This window comes from Microcaecilia unicolor, chromosome 1 (genome assembly GCF_901765095.1).
Source record: "Microcaecilia unicolor chromosome 1, aMicUni1.1, whole genome shotgun sequence".
NCBI lineage: Eukaryota > Metazoa > Chordata > Amphibia > Gymnophiona > Siphonopidae > Microcaecilia > Microcaecilia unicolor.
This window is the reverse complement of record NC_044031.1, coordinates 673,185,837-673,204,673: the sequence shown is the minus strand read 5'-3', so window position 1 is coordinate 673,204,673 and position 18,837 is coordinate 673,185,837. Positions and strand designations below refer to the sequence as shown.

General features: G+C 45.9%; 1 protein-coding gene across 7 annotated transcripts in view; it reads left to right on the top strand.

Annotated features, from left to right (window-relative positions):
* Positions 1-2,650: 2,650 nt before the first annotated feature.
* The window catches only part of TNKS1BP1 (tankyrase 1 binding protein 1), a 162,787-nt gene continuing 146,600 nt past the window's right edge, over positions 2,651-18,837 (top strand). Inside the window, exons 1-2 of one of the 7 annotated variants that reach the window (XM_030187452.1) lie at positions 2,651-2,851; positions 9,371-9,428. Coding sequence is in view for 1 of the 7 variants with exons in the window: in XM_030187426.1 (XP_030043286.1) it covers positions 4,303-4,312 (10 nt within the window). In the remaining 6 variants the exon portion in view is untranslated. Of the gene's footprint in view, positions 2,852-2,997; positions 3,122-4,249; positions 4,363-9,370; positions 9,429-18,837 lie in introns of those variants that run through there. The other 6 variants (XM_030187426.1, XM_030187443.1, XM_030187480.1 and 3 more) reach the window with 6 other exon arrangements.

The following is an 18,837-nucleotide window of genomic DNA, read 5'->3' as shown; positions in this document are numbered from 1 at the left end:
CCTGTCTCAGTAGAATCATAACAGCAGACTTCTACGGTCTGTGCCCTGATTGTGACTGAATAGGATGGACTGGAGTGTAAATTTTAAGGGGCTTCGACATTAGTTTCAGAACTTTTAGTACAAGAAGGGTGCTGGGCAGACTTCTACGGTCTGTGACTCAAGAATGGCAAGGACAAATCAAACTCGGGTATACATATAAAGTATCGCATACCATGTAAAATGAGTTTATCTTGTTGGGCAGACTGAATGGACTGTACAGGTCTTTATCTGCCATCATTTACTATGTTACTTATTACGTTGAATTATAACCTAGCTTCCTATTCTGTTCTTCCCTTTTCTTTTTTTTCTTATGCCCCTTTATATTCGTATTGCTGTAAAGTTGTAAACTGCTTAGATTGTTTTGATATGCAGTATATTAAAGTTGAACCTTGAATTTCTACCTGTCTGCATCAGAATGCCTCCTAATCCATCTAGAACAGGGGTTCTCAGTCCAGTCCTCAGTAGACACCCAGCCAGTTAGGTTTTTAGGATACACACAATGGATATGCATGAGGTAGATTTGCAGTGGCGTACCTGGAGGGGGGGGGCTGTCCGCCCCGGGTGTCAACGGGTGGGGGGGTGCTCTGCTGGCAAGTCCAGCTCCATCCACCCGGCAGCTATGTGGTGCGGCGCCTCACGTCTGTGCTGCTGTAAAAGAAGAAAATCGCCTCGTCGGCCCTTCCCTTACTCTCTCTGTCCTGCCCTCGAGGAAATAGGATGTTACATCAGAGGGCAGGACAGAGAGAGTAAGGGAAGGGCCAACGAAGCAATTTTCTTCTTTCACAGTAGCGCAGAGGCGCCGGGTGGACAGAGCTGGTAAGACAGGTGGGGACTGGGACTGGGGGGGGGGGGTTCACACAGTAGCAATCCGCCCCGGGTGGAAGTGAACCACGGAACGCCACTGTAGATTTGCATACAATGGAGACAGTGCATGCAAATTTTTCTCATGCATATTCATTGTGGATATCTTGTAAAAAAAACTGGCTTGGTGTGTCCCTGAGGACTGGGTTGAGAACCCCTGATCTAGGAGATGAGAAACCAGCTCCTTGTGACTCTGGGCAAGTCACTTAACCCTCCATTGGCCCATGTAAGCCGCATTGAGCCTGCCATGAGTGGGAAAGTGCGGGGTACAAATGTAACAAAAAGAAAAAAAAATTTGACAACTCAGTCTACTGAGCACCTCACAATATGCCATCTGTACAGGAACTCCTAGATCTGTTATGGAGATAACCCTGGTTTTCCCTAAGTTAGTGTCTGAAACTCCAGACAACAGCAACGCTATTTTCTTCGACACAGTGACAATACTGGGATTCACACAGGTGATCAAATCTCCAACCCAAGAACAGTAACATACTAGACTTGGTGTTCTGTAAAGCAGCAGACCTCCTTGAACACAATGCTATAATGCTGAGATTACACCCCCTATCATGGATAGGTCATTTTCTAATAACATTTTCTATAAGACCAACCTAAAACAGAAGGGCCCTACCAGAGTTTGGAAAGAAACTAGAGACATGAGAAATCTGACTACTGAGATTTCCTGGAGGTCTTGTCCTACCCTTAAGTGGATGAAAAGATGACCACAGATCCAAAGCAGGTTGACATCTGGAATTCACAATTGGCTAAGTCCTTCAAAAAATGGCCCCCAAAAGAAGGTCCTGTGCCTTATACACAAATTCTCTCCTTGGTTCTCTCCAGAACAATGAGTGGACCGTTAGGCACCAAGGACATAAACTAGAAAGGAAATGACATATATCCCACCGAGAGAAGGGCAGGATAAATTGTAGGAAACACATGGCAAATGTACCACCATCCCTGTAAGGTCATAACTCATAAGAGCATAATTGCCAAGGTTCATTTTGCCCATTATTTTGCTTTCAACAATGGCCTATACAGTTCGGCTGTTGTCTGCAACACTATGCGAAATAACAACAGAGGCCATGATAACCAATGAAAACCAGCAGGAAAAACACACATTTTGTGTTTAATTTAATTTTTTGTCCACAGCTGACTTGGGATTTGAAGCACCAAAGAGGGGATGCACTTCAAACTTCAGCAAGGAAAAAGAACTAATGGGGTAAGAGAAACACCAATTCCACTTTCAAACAGACATTAATTAATATTACTGCAGTAGATGCATGGATATTTATATCACCGCATGACAACATAAGATGCTGGAATTCATGTGCATAAGCTTTTTCCATATGTCTCCAAAGAAAACAAGAGCAGGCTATCACATGACAACGAAAATACGGATCTTCCTGCTATCACAAGGCCAAGGACATGGAATTTATGTTATCATCTGATAATATGAATACTCAAAGGAATGCACGCCATTGATGTTAATGTATGCTAATAAAAAAAGTAACTATTTATGTTAATTCGTCCAAACGCCCCCATCCTTTTCCTAAATGCTAATCCGCTCATGAATAGTCATAAAGAGAAAACAGAATTTTTCGCACTCGCCTGGATGATCCCCACCCCACGTCGTATGCTAACCAACTTCGCCTTTTGGCTGGGATCTAAGCAACGTGGTTAAGGGCTCGGGAGTCTGGAGCTTGGCTCCCTGTCATGGGCTATGCATATTCATGAGCTGTAGGCGTGGCTGGGCGTGGCTTCCGGGCTCCTGCTCCTGGCGCTCCGCTGGCTTTCAGCTCCGTGGATGGTCTCAATATTTTTTTTCCTCCCGGATCATAAAGTGAAAATAATGAAAACGAACGTTCCAGAGTGAAGATCTACGTCTTTCCTCGGATTCTTGGAGTCTGTGGCTGAGAGAGAGAGGAAGCCCTACTTACTGCAGGAGGTTAGACGGGTAAGTTAAAGTTTGTACGGAAGTTGTGTTGACAGCTTTCTTGGGGAGGGAGGGAGGGTGGGTGGGTTACCGATCCTTGCAGTGCACATTTGACCGATGGCTCGTCACTTTCCTCTGCCGTAACATATGGCTCCCTGCCTTATTTAGTCAAACGTCCTAAGAGCTGAGGTGCGACTTTGAAGTACGTGACTGATTTTGTGCCTCCTTTCTCTTGGGTGGGGTCCCGAACTCCCGATCATCTGCAGCTGGTTCGTAGGATCCCTGAGGCGGGTAAGCAGTTGTGACACGATCTATTTTGCAGCGGGTCTTTCTCTCTTCCCCCCACTATGTACGTTTGTCTCTAAATCTGACCGCACACGCACGCACAGCCACCCACACACATTCCATATTTATTTTCACAGCATTAATATGATTATTTATTGAGCGCTGTTATAAAGCATTGGGGAGCCCGTGATACAGGAGAAACGAATACAGAGCACAAAATCCTCCTACCAGAGTTAAAGGAACAAGTTCCTGCTCCGATAAGTTTACAGGCTTATTGAATAGGGATGCCACTCGCACCTCAGACACGGTACCGGACTTCTGGACTTGCCTATATCGGGTGCAAGATTGTGGGGCGACGTCTCCGGTTCATTAGAAGGAAGCTCACCTTTAAATTTACCTGTCTCTCTTAAGTGACCATATGATCGCAGTGTCTCTTTCATCATTGTTCCTCCAATAATTGCAGTCATTCGCTTAATTGAAAGGTGGTGCTGGTGAGGGGGTCGGCCTTAGAACTACTCCCCTCCCCCTCTGTTCAGGTTAGATATGTGCAGGGTGCAGAAAGCAGATTGGTGGTGTGGTTTTTTTTTAGAAGAGCCTAATATGGAAATATGAGGACAGAAAGGAAGGGGCAAATTACACCCTGTGTTTGAATTTACATGGGTGGTGGATGGGAAGGCATTTTCTTCTTGTGTCCGTGACACCTAGGTGTGACAAGAGTTGGTTCCCTGCTGGTAGATCAAAATGTGGTAGTGACTCCTAGGTATGGCAAGGGTTAATATCGTGCCTCGTGTCTGTATTTACATGAGCAGTGGAAGGAAGCGCATTTTTTTGCCATGACATGCAGGTTCCTGAGGGTGTTGGTGGTGTCCTAAGCAAATGGGTGGATTATGACTGTTCTCCTTGCTTAAGCTCCAAAGGTCAGTCATGCTGTCTGGGACACACAGACTGAGAGCAGCACTATGGGGCCCAAATGAGAAGGGACTTTGAAGACTGAGGGTCATGCTACCAGAATAAAGTGAGCAGGGGTGTAAAGGCTAGAGGATAGGGTGTACCATGAGACCCAGGTATGGGTGTTGGTACCCTAATGCTTTTCAAACAAAGCTTGATACTAATTTTCCCTTTCTGGACACACAGTGAAGGAGCTTGCTCAATATTGGGATACTCAAGCCCCCGCAGAGCTGGCACTTATGGAGACAGGTGAATACAGAATGTGACGAGCGGAAGGTGGCATTTACCATCTGGAGCAGGTGAACAGTGTATGAAGATTAGGCAGCATGCCATGAGGGACAACCGAGCAGCTGTGGTGAACTGCCATGTGCTTTGTTTTAAAATTCAAATTAAACTGGATTTAGCAAATTGATTTGAATTGGAAACTCTCAAGGCTAAGAGATCACTTTTGAGTTTTACACCTGATCTCTGTTGTCTTGTGAAAGTCTACAGCAGTGAGTGGGCCTTGGGGGTAATCAGAAAAGTCATCTGGGCAGAGGGTTCTGGGTAACGAGCACATGGCAATAAGAGAAGGGTTGCTTGGATTTTAAAAAGCTGCTGTGAAGTCATTAGGGGAGGTCATTATGGGGGGGGGGGGGGGGTGTCCTAGATTTAAGAAAAGCATGTTGGGGAACAGTTCAAATGCAAAAGCTGCCAAGTTACCCGTTCCAGGAGGGAGACTTTTTTGGCCATTCCTGGATTTCTGCCAAACCTCCATCCTGGTGCATTATGGGACCTGCAGCACTGATTTTAATGGATAGAATCATGGACTACACTGCTTTGGGATGTAAGTTTAAAACCAGGAGTAGACAGTCTCCCTCCTGCAATGGGTAACTTGGCAGCTCTGCAGATGTAGGCAATAGCACCTGCAAAGAAACCCTAAGAATTGGGGGTGGGGGGTGGTGAATAGAGAGACCTGTAAGAGCGTGTGGATACTAGAACTGAACCAAAGAGCATATTTTACTATTTAGCCGAATACGAAGAATGAAAAGTTTTTGGCCTAACACAAATAATGGGCATTGAGCTCTAACATAAGAAATAAAAAAAAAAAAAAAGCAGTGTGAAAGAGATCAAGTGTTTATTTCAGTAGTATTTAGCACAGTACAGCCCCAGATTATTCGTGATCAAATTTAAACCACTTTTCAGCTGAATAGAAATAATGTATTTGGGGCCCAATCAAATTGGATATGAATATTCAGTAGAGCCAGGTAAACTTGCAATATGGCATGGGAATGAGAAGACTGTGGATAAGGTGACCTCGGAAGATGAATAATGGTTGTATGATTAGTGCAATTCTTGAGAAGTAAGAGGCAGGGAGCAAGAAAAACAGCTGGAAAAGTCACATGTGCAAACACTTGTTCGTTAAAAAAAACCCCAACTTGACCTAAAAGCTGCTATGGTGGAAAAATATGTTTTTGTGGTAATGATTGATTGCTAATCAGGAATGTAGGGGGGGGGGGGGGTTACATATACTGAGAGAGACCCTTCAGAAAGGACAGGATCAGGATGAATTGGGGGAATCCTGAAAACTTGAGTTGCTATGGACCCTCTTGAAGGGGTCTGGTATCAACTAAGTGTAAGTTATTGCAATGCATCTCAACCCTCTCCTGGAGGCGCATCAAGCCAGGTGGCTTTTCAGAATTACCACTACGCAGGAGACACATTTACATGTAATGGGTCTCTGTTATGTGCGCATTTATCTCTTGCATATTCATGGTGGTAATCCAGAAAATCCGCCTGGCTTGTTATGCCTCCAGGAGAGAGTTGTGATAGCAGGCCTATATAGATTAGTGCTGTGCTTCTGAAAGAGAAGCAGTAGATAGGGACTTAAAAGAAACCAAGTGAAGCATAGCAAACAAAGGTGAGGTGCTGTTAAACAGAGCCCTAAATCTACTAAACAGTACCAGCTACAGGGTCAAATAGAAGTCGGAGCTACTGGAGTCCTTGCAAGCAACCTCGCTCAGGCAACGAGGTGAAGAGCCAGTAGGCCTGGTTCTGATAAATGGTGAGTGTCACTAAGATTATAATTGGGTCAGTGAGGTGTCTGGTACTCACTGTACTAAAACCTGTGTCCTAGACTCCAGAAAGCCTGACTTTAATGACTGATTTTATTGGGGGAGGGGGTGGCGCTGCTCGGGAATAGGTAGAGGGGAACTATGAATAGCGATAGAAAAGAGCACTGATATGTCAGCAAATCATTGTATCAGGCATGTTAGCAAGGAAGGGGAATCAATTGTATTTAAATCAGGTACTGTCTCTATCATAACCTACTCTGTAAGCCACATTGAGCCTGCAAAAAGGTGGGATAATGTGGGGTACAAGTGCAATAAATAAATAAAAATAAAGAGGGCACTTTAGTACGAAAAGGAAGTAGGCACAGAGCCAGTGTCTAACGCAGAAATTTGCAAGGGGGCCCCAAAGCTGCCAGTAGGCTGTGCTGACAGTCTTGGGGCCCCTTCTGATGGGGGCCCAGGGCAAGTGCCCTGTTTGCACTTCTCTACTGCTGGTCCTAAATAGGAGACAACATAGGAGAAGCAATAGCATTCATGGAGTACAAGGACAGAAAAACAGCTGGGGGTAGGACCCAAGTGGGTACTGGGGATAAAACTAAGTGGGAGGTAGTGAGAAGTAAAGATGAAGCCAGAGTTAATGAGGAAGACCAGAAAAAGCACATTACCCCCCTCCCCCACCAGTGTCAAAGAGTGCTTCTTTCTCTCTTTCTGCTTTTTCAGGAAGCGTAGAATAATTGATTCTTGGGCCATCAGGGACAAGGTGAGGTAGTTTCGCTTTTGTCCCCATTTCATACAAGATCTGTTTCCAGTTTCTTTAAGATAATAATAGGGTAAGTCTCTGTCAGTGGTTCCCAAAAACTGTCCTTGGGGCTGCCCAGCCAGTGTGGTTTTCAAGATACCTACAATGAATATTCGAGAGAGAAATTTTCATGCACTGCCTTCACTGCATTCAACTCGCTCTCTCTCATGAATATTCATTATGGATATCCTGAAAACCTGACTGGCAGGGAGTTCCCAGAACAGGTTTGGGAACCACTGCCCTACAAGGCCGCTGAGAGGGGGAGCAGGGGGGACAAAATTCCCTGGGCCCAGGCCTCCAAGGGGGACCCGGCACCATAGTCCCCTCCACCCGCCCTCCTCCATCCACCACCGGGCTGGGCCCCCCTGAGTTCAAATCATAGCACCTCACCTCAGCCTCGTTCCGTGTGAAAGAAGTGCAGCAGCGGCAGTCTGCAGATCGCCTCCTTTCGGGCCTTCCCTCCCTGTGCCCCGCCCACGCGCAAGTTACGTCAGATGAGGGCGGGACACAGGGAGGGAAGGCCCGAAAGGAGGCGATCTGCAGACTGCCGCTGCTGCGCTTCTTTCACACGGAACGAGGTCGAGGTGAGGCGCTATGATTTGCATTCAGGGGGGACTGACCCAGTGGTGGACAGAGGGTGGAGGGGCAGCGGCGACGAGCTCGGGGGGGGGGGGGGGCGCCCTGGCCCAGTCTCTCGGCGGCCCTGCTGCCCTGTATGCAAAGTGATGACATGCCTGTATTTTATCAGTGTGCCATAGTGTGTGTTGTGGCACTGTGTATACAAAGAAGCACCAGGATTTTGTCAGAGCTGCCAAGTTACTGAGTTCCAAGAGGAAGATTTTGAGCCATTCTTGGATTTCTGGCAACCCAGTCTAATGCATTCTAGTACACTGGTTCTCAAACCTAGGGGACCACCAGCCAATGAGGTTTTCAGGATATCCCTAATGAATGTGCATGAGAGAATTTTGCATTCCTGCTACCTCCATTATAGGCAAATCTGCCTCTTGCATGTTCGTTTTACAAGGTACTCACTGTGGTGGATTGGGAATGTTTGAATAAATGATTGAAATTAGTAAATAAAAAAAAGAATGAAAGTGTTTATAATAAGGAGTAATTAGTGTAATTTGTGGGCAGTTGATACATTGTGACTAATTACAAATTGGATTGTAACCCTTTTAGTACGGATAATTGCATGTTTGTTAGGGATATCCTGAAAACCCGACTGGCTGGTGGTCACCCAGGACAGGTTGGAGAACCGCAGCTCTAGAACATGTAGTTCTCTCTTCTGCTGAATGATCTGCCCTGCAACTAGCACCGTGTCTTGAGATGCATTGTAAAGCTCACACACAAGTTTGGATGTTCTGCTATGGTAGATATGGTAACAGCAAACCCGACTATTGCAACAGATCATTCTATAAGTTACCAAAGCATCAGCTGCAGTGCCTACAGTTCTACATGTCTGCTTTTAGGAAAGAAAGAACATGATCTTGTTACCCCCATTGAGATGCTCCATCTGTGCCTGAGTATAAAGGATCTTGGTTTAGCGAAGGGGTTCTTAACCCAGTCAGGTTTTCAGAATACCCACAATGAATATACATGAGATAAATTTGCATCCAGATCTCCCACATGCATATTCACTGGGCCGCTGAGAGACTGAGCCGGGCCTGGGGTAAGGCTGCCGCCGCCCCCCCTCCCCAGGATCGTAGCCGCTGTTGCCCCCTCCAGGATCACAAGCCCCCCCCCCCAGAATTATTGCAGCTGCTGCCCCCCCAATCACTACAGCTTGCGCTGCCTGGTGCCCCCTCCCCGATCACTGCTGCCGCCGCTGCCGTACCACCCTCCATGATCGCTGCTGCCACTCGCCCGCCGTAACTGTTAAGTATCTTGGCTGGTGGGGATCCCAAGGCCCTGCCAACAGAAGAGTTCGTCCTCCAGCACTGCTCTTCTTCCTTCTGCCGTGTGGCCTTCCCTTGCAGATGCTTTTTCTCTCAGGTCGCGCATGTGCAGGCTGAGGGGAAAAGCAGCCACAGAGGAATGCGGCAGACTGTGAAGAAGAGAATCCTGCCGTGTCTGTTCCCCCAGGTCCTCCCCAGCCTCCAAGGGGGGCCCAACGCCGGAGTTTTCTCTCTCCTGCTCTTGTTGGGACTCGATCACCTGGGTCCCGTCAGGAGCTGGAGAGAGAGGGAGACCCCAGAGCCAGGGAATTTTGCCCCCCTCCCGCCCCCTTCTCTTGGCGGCCCTGCATATTCATTGTGGGTATCTTGGAAACCTGACTGGTTGGGTGTGTCCCACAGACTGGGCTAAGAACCACTGCTTTAGAGGGTCCTGGATATGTGGGAAAAACTGGTTCTTTACATATCACCACAAGGAATTTGTGGTCTTCACAGCAGTCCCTGGTGCAGGTGCCTGCTATGTTTTGGTTGGAAAGTTCCCATCACCATGTTGTTGCTTTTGTAGGTCCCTCTCTGTGGAATTGTATTGCCCTGGAATGTTGCCAGCAGTAAACTGCAGAAAGGTAAAGGCTTAGTTGTTGAAGCAATGCCTTTTTTATCTACCTGGGAGTGTCTTGATTTATTGTTGCTCCTGTGAGTTAGGGCAGTGTTTCTCAACACAGTCCTCAAGACACACCCACCCGGTTGGGTTTTCAGGATAACCACAATGAGTATGCATGGTAGAGATGTGCAGGAATGTGTGTAAAGAGGCCGTGTGTATGCAGGTCTCTCTTGATTTTCATTGCAGGTCACCTGAAAACCTGACTGACTGTGCCTCAAAGTTAGGGTGTTCAGATTTAATAGTTCAAGACTCATGGATCCAGGGCCAGGGTGGTTTGTCATTGGTTTGGTTGGGATGGAGATGGCTATGTTATTATTAGAATATTGTTTGGACTTTTTGAGTAGATATGGAATAAATACAATTAGGACCGGTTGGGGGGGGGGGGGTGATTGTTCCTGGAAACTGAGTCCTGCTCATAGTGTGATCCAGTCATCATTCTTTCCAAGCCTCCCAGAACCATCTCCTTTCTGTCTGCTTCTTGGCCTTACAGTGAAGATTGGGGGGGGGGGGGGGGGGGGGAGAGTGGAACAGCTGTAGCAGCTGGCCACTGAGATAGTTCCCTCGACATATGTAGTAGGCCTTGCCAGTGTACCCATCGCTCTTTTATAAAATTTTACACCACACCCCCTCAGCTTCATTCTGGTCTCTCAGTTCCAGCAGACAGTGCTTCTTTTTCCAGGTTTGGGCCTTGCAGTGGGGAAGGAATAGAATCAATTTCCTCTTGGTTCTTCCTTTTTAAAGCCCAGAAGGGTGTGAGCTGCTTGAGGAGCCCGGGCCCTCCCTTTTGTGTGCTTCTCTCCAAGAGTCACAACTCTCTCTAACACTCTTTTTTTTTCTTCATCTTTTTCTCTTGTGGAGCAGCTCTTTGGACTGGCTGGAGTTACTTGTCTCTCCAGTTATGTTTCCTCTCTAGAGCGCACAAAATCCATCACAGACTTACAGAGCAGTGTTCAGTGGATATTGCTAAATTCTGCTTTTATTGTTGCATTTTGTATGTTTGCATTGTGAGCATGTTGCACTACCACAGCACACACAATACTGTATGTTATGGAGGCAACGTAGCAGATAGAACCCAACTATTCTGATCCTCATATTTAACAATATATACCTGTTGTTGGCTGTAGAAGCTTGGGTGCTCATAGGATACCACTCCTTTAATCCAAGTCACATTTTGTTGTCTTGCCATTCTGGGTGGATGAACATATAAATTCCCCATACTTAGGCCCAGATGCACAAAACTTTAACGACCCTTTAACAAAGAAATTTTCAACCGTAGCATGCATTAAAGGCCATTTTCCGACGATGCTAGCAGCTAACGAAAACGGAATGCAAACGAGTCACTTCCAATTGAAATGTGAACAATTCACAATGCACTAACCATACCAACGATTGCAACGAATCAATTACCGTGATATATTTAACGTGAGGTCAGAGCTGTCATTAAGGCCTGAGCTGTCATAGAGACACTGCTCCCCGCTTCTCCCTGCAGCATAAAAATCCAAGCTGGCATGTTTGAAAATAAAAAAAACCCACACAAACACATGGCTCCCCGCTTCCCCCTGCATAAAATTGGAAAAAAAAACCCCAAAAAGCAAAAAAGGATCGGGAGGGGGCAAAGGTGCTCGTCAAGAGCGTCCTGTATGGATGCCCTTGCCCCCCCTGCCCGAGGTCGACGCTGCTCCCCGCTTCCCCCTGTATTAAATAAAAAATCAAAACAAAACTCCAAACTGTAGCAGCCACGGACCCCCTCCCTTCCTCTCTCTCTATTTCTCCTTCTCCCACACAGCTCCGCCTCCCGCCATCCTTCGCCTCCGTGCCCCGCCCCCCGAGGTCGTCGCCGCCGCTACTCCCCCCTCCACCAGACCCCCCTCCGCCTTACCAGGCCCACACAGCGCCTCTCACCTCTGTGTGAAGGTGCTGCATGGGCAAGAACAGCTGATCGGCAATCAGTGATGCCTCCTCCGACGTCCCTCCGTAGGTTACTTACGTCAGAGGAGGGTGGGCCCAGGAAGAACAGAGGGACGTTGGAGGAGGCATCACTGATTGCCGATCAACTGTTCTTGCCTGTGCTGCGCCTTCACACAGAGGTGAGAGGCGCTGCGCGGGCCCGGTAAGGCGGGGGGGGGAGTCCGGTGGAGGGGGAGCGGCATCGACGACCTCAGGGGGCGGGGCAGAGGATGGCGGGAGGCAGAGCTGTGGGAGAAGGAGAAATAGAGAGAGAGAGGAAGGGAGGGGGGCCGTGGCTGCTACAGTTTGGAGTTTTGTTTTGATTTTTTATTTAATACAGGGGGAAGCGGGGAGCAGCGTCGACCTCGGACGGGGGGGGGGGGGGGGCAAGGGCATCCATACAGGATGCTCCTGATGAGCGCCTTTGCCCCTTCCCGATCCTCAGCTTCTTTGATGTTTTTTGGCATGCGCAGAGCAGCCAGCATAACGCTTGGCTGCTCTGCGCATGTTTTACGGGCATATTAACGATGGGGATTACACTTCTTTAATGCATTCGACTTTCGTTTACTGAACCGAACATGTGGGACTTGTTGTTTTATTTTTTTACTGCATTCTTCGTTTTTTCAACTTCGGTAAGGACTTTTACGTTTTTGATTTTTTTTTTACGTATGGTTGATGCATCTGGGCCTTAATCCAGTCCCAACACCTCCCAACCCTCCCACCTCACTTTGTAATAGTGATTTGTGTAAACAGCAAAACTGAGGTTGTTGCCTGAACATCTGCTACCTTTGTCACTGTGGCAGTGGCGTTCTGACCCTAGCTGACACCCGGGGCGGATCACCGATGTGCCCCCCCCTCGGGTGCAGCGCGACCCCCCCCCCCCAAGCGAAATGACACCTCTTCCCCCCTCCCCCGGCGAAATGACACCCCACCGGGTGCACGCCACTGGGGGGGGGGTGCCGTGGCGCGTGCCTGTTGCCCTGTCTCAGTCCAAGTTCACAATTCGCATGTGTTCACTGCTCCTTCTGAGTCCCAGGGCAGACTCAGAGGGAGCAGTGAACACATGCGAATTGCGAACTCGGACTGAGACAGGGCAACAGGCGCACGTCACAGCACCCGGGGCGGACTGCCCCCACCGCCCCCCCCCCTTGGTAAGCCACTGCACTGTGGCCTTGCTGAATGGTACCCAGACACCAAGACTTTAAGAGAATTCAGACTTCATGGTAGGATCTAGATTTGGGAGGGAGGAGGGGACAGTGTCCCTTCTGAATTCCAGCTCTGCTTCCCTTCAAATCCTCACCCCTTTCTCCTCTCCTGCACAAGTCTTCTTCCTCTCTCATCCAGTCACCATCCCCAGGTGCCCTCTCAGATAGATGTACACCAACTCTTGGCAGTTATCCTGCCCATGGTCACCCCACCAGACACAGTCGGTCTTCTCTCACTTTCCAGCCAATATTCTTTCATGCCGTTCACCATAGCCAGGTAAGTGTTGAATATCACACTTAACCGGCTATGTTTTCACTGGCTGCATAAGCCCGGAAAATTCAATGCTAGAGCTTGAACATGGCCCAACATTGAATTTCAGGGGACAACGTCAGTGGTGGTCAGGAAATTCTGATCAATATTGGCCGAATATCAAGCCTGTAGCATTACATTGTGTAAATCAATGTAACACTCTTGTTTTAGATGCAGAATGTGAAAAATGTATGATAGTGTGAAAACCTTTACAGGGCACTGTATATTCAAAAATTAGCCACCAAGTGCCATGGAATTTTAAAGAAAGGGGATGGGATTTGATATACTGCCTTTCTGTGCTTTCAGTCAAAGTGGTTTCTATATTATGAACAGGTACTTATTGTGTACCTGGGGCAATAGAGGGTTAAGTGACTTGTCCAGAGTCACAAGGAGCTGCAGTGGGAATCAAATTTTTGTTCCCCTGGTTCTCATTCCACTGTTCAGAAGGAATGGATTCTCAGGAGCTTAGCCGAGATTGGGTGGCAGAGCCGGTGGTTGGGAGGTGGGGATAGTGCTGGGCAGACTTATACGGTCTGTGCCAGAGCCAGTGGTGGGAGGCGGGGATAGTGCTGGGCAGACCTATACGGACTGTGCCCTGAAGAGGACTGGTACAAATCAAGGTAGGGTATACACAAAAAGTAGCACATATGAGTTTATCTTGTTGGGCAGACTGGATGGACCGTGCAGGTCTTTTTTCTGCCGTCATCTACTATGTTACTATGTCACTAACCATTAGGCTACTCTTCCAACCATGTGGTTGGCTCTGCTGCCAACCAAACAAATGCTTTTGATCATTGGCCTCGTGGGGTCCATAGCACTCACTGAAATGAGAATTGGGCCTCCCGCTGTTCCTTCTGAAGCTTTACCCCTTTTCACCAGAAGGAAACTGCAAAAAGTCCTTGTATCCCTCTTCAAATACAAAATATCAGTTTAGTACCTCTTGACCTACCTTTACAAAAAATTCTATAGCTAAAGACATAAGCCAAAGATGGCCTACACCACTCTCAAACTGAAAATTTCACCCAACTTTCTAACTGAAAAACACAACTGTAACTTTGCCTAAATGTAAATTGTAAGCCACTTTGAACCAAAACTTGTTTTTGGAAAATAGTGGGATACAAGAATGCATAAATAAATAAATAAACTATGCCCAGGCTGGGCTCCTTCCCCTCTGACATAAAGATATTTACCCTCCCAAACTGCTGCTCCCGTGAGTCTCCTCGTGTTTCATGCCAAAAGACACACATAGGAGAGAAGAAAAACTGATACAACAGGCATCTGTAGATTTTGTACAAAAGAGCTGGAAATGGTTACTTATCTTGTAGCTGGCTGCAAAGTGCTGATGGCAGAACATTTCTGTATGGAAAGATACAACAAGGTTGCATGACTCGTTCATTAGAAACATTTGTTAAACACATACGTCACTGTACCAGAAAAGTATTGGGATCACGATCCCAAGAGAGTTTATGGAGAATGAAGAAGTTACGATAACTTGGGACATCCCTATCCCAACCACTAAAAAAACAAAACAAAAAAACAATCTAGATGCAAGGAAGCTAGAGGTAGTGGTGAAAGAGGAAAATGCCAGAAGGGTATTAAACTGTACAGGGTGAGGTGAAAAAAAGTAACCCCCTAAGAAAGTTTTTTTTTTTTTTTTGCTGTTCTCAGCAACTGCTTTGAATTTCAACATGAAATTTTACAGCTTTATTTGCTGTTACTATCTATGTTTATGTGCTGAGTGGAATGAGATTATCTTTAAATACAGCGAAGTTACTGACTTTTTAACGTGACCACCCAACAAGTTTTCACGCATTCAAAAATGTTTGCAGTGTTCCTAAAATCCATAAAATTCTTATTACACCAGAAGCTCTGGACATACTCTGAGAAGAATTGAAATCCCATCCTCATCCTTGGATGGTTCCCACCAATTTCTTAATACAGTTGACTTCCGTGGCCGTTAAGAACAAATCTTTGTTCAACGGAGAGTTTTATAGTTGAAAGGAGTTTCCATGGGGCGTCTTCAGCCACAGAAGGTACAAATCTCTTCATGGCCCATTTGGAAAGCAATAAGATATATATATATATATATCTTCCTCCTTACAATTCCCTAATGTGTCACCTCGGTGGTGTGCTAGTGGCATTTTCATTGATGTATTTTCTGATCTGGGGGATTTTGTTAAGGAGTTGAACAGTATACACCCCACTGTTAGGTTTCAGTCTGTGATTACATTTTTGGATGTCTGTATGGAGTTTTATCAAGAGACATTTAGAACTACAGTGTATTCCAAGCCCACGGACCATAACTCCTCTTGACCTCTGACAGCATGCATCCCATCCATATTAACAGCTTACCATCTCTCAGTGTTTGAGATATGTATGTATTTGTGATTCAGAATGTACTTATAAAACAGCTGTCACTAGTTTAAAGGACAAATGCATTACTAGAGGTTATCCTCAGAAGATTGTAAATAATGCTTTTAAAAGATTTCTCTATAATAAAAATAGGGGTTTACATCCACAAAAATATGTCCCCGATGAATTTTTTTTATGTGTATTTTAAAATATACAAATTTGTCTTCCAAAATAGCTAGGATTATAAAACATCACTGGGACGTGCTATCAGTTCATGAGATTTTTCGTCATTCTCACTACATGGTATCCTTTGCTCAAAATAAAACTTTGGCAGATGCCCTGTCAGTTTCTGATGTATGGTCGAAGCATGTTATGAATGCATGCAGGCATCAAAAGTGTGGGTGGTGGTCTCTATGTGGGATCATGGGAAGAGGGTCAGGAGTTTTGGTGGCCGAAGGGCTGCAGGACAGTTCAGATTCGGTGCTTCGAAGAGGAGATATTTCTAAGTTATTACAACAATGTGAACAGTGCTGGATTTACCAATTGCATAATATCCCCTGCAGGATTGAATGATCCAATAGAATGGGATGCATTATTTTAGATGAGTTTTGAAGGCTCTGTCTCTTTTTTTTTTTTTTTTTCTACTAAATGCTGATTTGGAGGTATTTAGTTTTAGCGTTTTAAACCGCTCCTCACCATCGTGAATCAGTCGTTCTTGTTTGGAGTTCCTCCTCCTGAAGCAGCTCAAACTAAACATATGCTTAAAACCAGATTAACTGAACATAAACATTGTTTAACTACTAGAAAATTGGAGGCCCCTATGGTCAAACATTGTGTAGAAATGGAACATTAATTCACAGAATTGAATGTAGGGGATTGATCATATGCCTTTAATATTCCTAACAATAAGAAAAGAGGAGATATTTCTAAGTTATTACGGAAACAGAAACAGCACTGGGTTTACCAATTGCATACAGTATCCCCCTGCAGGATTGAATGGTCCAATAGAATGGGATGCATTCTTTTAGATGAGTTTTGAAGGCTCTGTCTCTATTTTATTTATTTAATTTTTTTTCTACTAAATGCTGATTTGAGGTATTTAATTTTAGCGTTTTTAAACCACTCGTCACCATCATGAGTCAGTCGTTGTCGTTCTTGTTTGGAGTTCCTCCTCCTGAAGCAGTTCAGCAAAACAAAAAGGGGGGGGTCCTTGTCGGGGTCGCATATTTGAGTGATCGGCAGCAGACGTGAAATATGCCTCAAGGACTGCGTTGAGAACCACTGCTCTTGGCCTCCGCGATCCTTGGGACCTAAATCCTACACCCTTCAAATGCACTACCAGTACTCCAGGGCCACCAACAGGTCAGGTTTTTTGAGATATTCCTAAGAAACATTCCTACGAGAGATTTGCTTATAATGGAGGTAGCAGACATGCAGATCTCTCACGCATATTCATTAGGAATATCCTCAAAGCCCAACCCATTGGTGACCCTCAAGGGCTAGCAGTGAATACTTAGGAGTTCCCCTTGAGCCCCAGCTCTCTGCAGGAAGGGTAGTGAGGAAAGTACTCCAACTCCCCCTCCCCCCCCCCAGTGGATTTTATCCATCACCCTCCTCTAGTGTCATGAAAACATATACCTCCCACTGCGAATAAATTACTGCCAGAAACAGCGGGTCTTCAGAAGCACATTTATAGTAAGGGCAAATTTATTAACTCCCTTACATATACAGTATGCCAAAATATAGTGGAAGAGCCCTCGCCTTCCTCCAGCTACATAAAGAAGAACTTGTGAACACACTCTACAGTTACAGCACAAATAATGAAATTCTTATGTATATGCTTCATAAAAGAGGGCTAGAATTCTGCAGACATAAGTACATTACTGGGAAAGACCAAAGGTCCAACAAGCCCAGCATCCTGTTTCCAACAGTGGCCAATCCAGGTCACAAATACCTGGCAAGATCCCGAAAAAAGTACAAACATTTTATGCTGCTTATCCCAGAAATAGTGGATTTCCCCCAAAGCTAACCACCTTTACCACATTCTCTGGCAACGAATTCCAGAGTTTAATTACACGTTGAGTGAAGAAAAATTTTCTACAATTGAATTTTAAGTTTACTACTTTGCAGCTTCATTGCATGCCCCCTAGTCCTAGTATTTTTGGACAGAGTAAACAGATGCTTCACGTCTACCCGTTCCACTCCACTCCTCAAACTGAATAGGTTTCTATGAAATCCTAACTAGAACATCAGTCCTAGTTTGCTGGCCTTGTATGCAGTGGCGTACCAAGGGGGGGGGGGGGCGGTCCACTGCTGGGGGTGCCGCGGCGTGCGCCTGCTCCGAGTTCGCTAAACTTCGTTGCTCGTTTGCTGCAGCTCCCTCTGCCCTGGAACAGGTTACTTCCTGTTCCGGGGCAGAGGGAGCTGCAGCAAAGCAAAGTTTAGCGAACTCGGAGCAGGCATGCGCCGCGGCACCCCCCCAGCAGCGTGCACCTGGGGGGGGTGTCATTTCACCGGAGGGGGGGAAGGTGTAATATAGTGGGGGTGCGCTGCACCCAGGGGGAGAGGCGCATCGGCGCTCCGCCCCGGGTGCCATCCAGGCCAGGAACGCCACTGCTTGTATGCAGTGCTCCTTGCTTTGAGAAGGCTTCCCCTCTCCTGTTAAAACTTCAATGGCTTCCCATAAGCACAAGGATCACCTTTAAAATATGCATGACTGTTTACCAAGTCATATATAGTTTAGCATCCTCCTACATGCAACAACTAATTGATTTACCTTTATGTAATACGGTTAAAACATCTAGAGAATACCTCATGCTCCACTATCCAAACTGCAAAGGTCTTTCTTACAAATCAATCCTTGTTACAGGCTTCACATATCAGAGTACCAGACTTCTCTACGCAATCAATTAAGGTACTTAGAAGATTATGAGATTGCATAAATTACAAAAGGCTGTTCTATTAAGTACATATGTAATCAAAAGACAATAACTAATGTTGCCCTCTCTTATGTTTCAACATAGCCAATAATCTAGCCTAGCTTCATGACAAACACACAATCATTCCTAATATGTTAAATGCTACAATTATCTGACATATTTTTGATGTTCTTCTTGAATGTAAGCCACGTTGAACCTGAGCTTGTTCGGGATAATGTGGGATACAAATGTCATAAATAAAAAATAAATTCTAAAATACCAAATAGGTTTGAAATAATGGTATTGAAGGTGTATCACTTTGTAACTCCTAAAACCCACAATCAGGATCGTTTTTGATACATCAACAAGGAACCTCAAATCTCTTCATAGGGAATACATTGCAACATTTGCTTAATCCACTATTTTTAAGAAGAGTAAAATAATATCACTGGTTCCAGTGTGGAGACAGAAAAAAAACCAAACGCAAAAACTCATAACTACATGAGAAAAACGAATGGTATAAAAAAACTCTCCTTCTCCACACCAGCTACAAGAGTTAAACAAAATGAACACCTCCCTTGAGAACCCGGTGTACTTTGCATACCTCCCAATCACCCTACTTCAATTATAGCCTGGGCC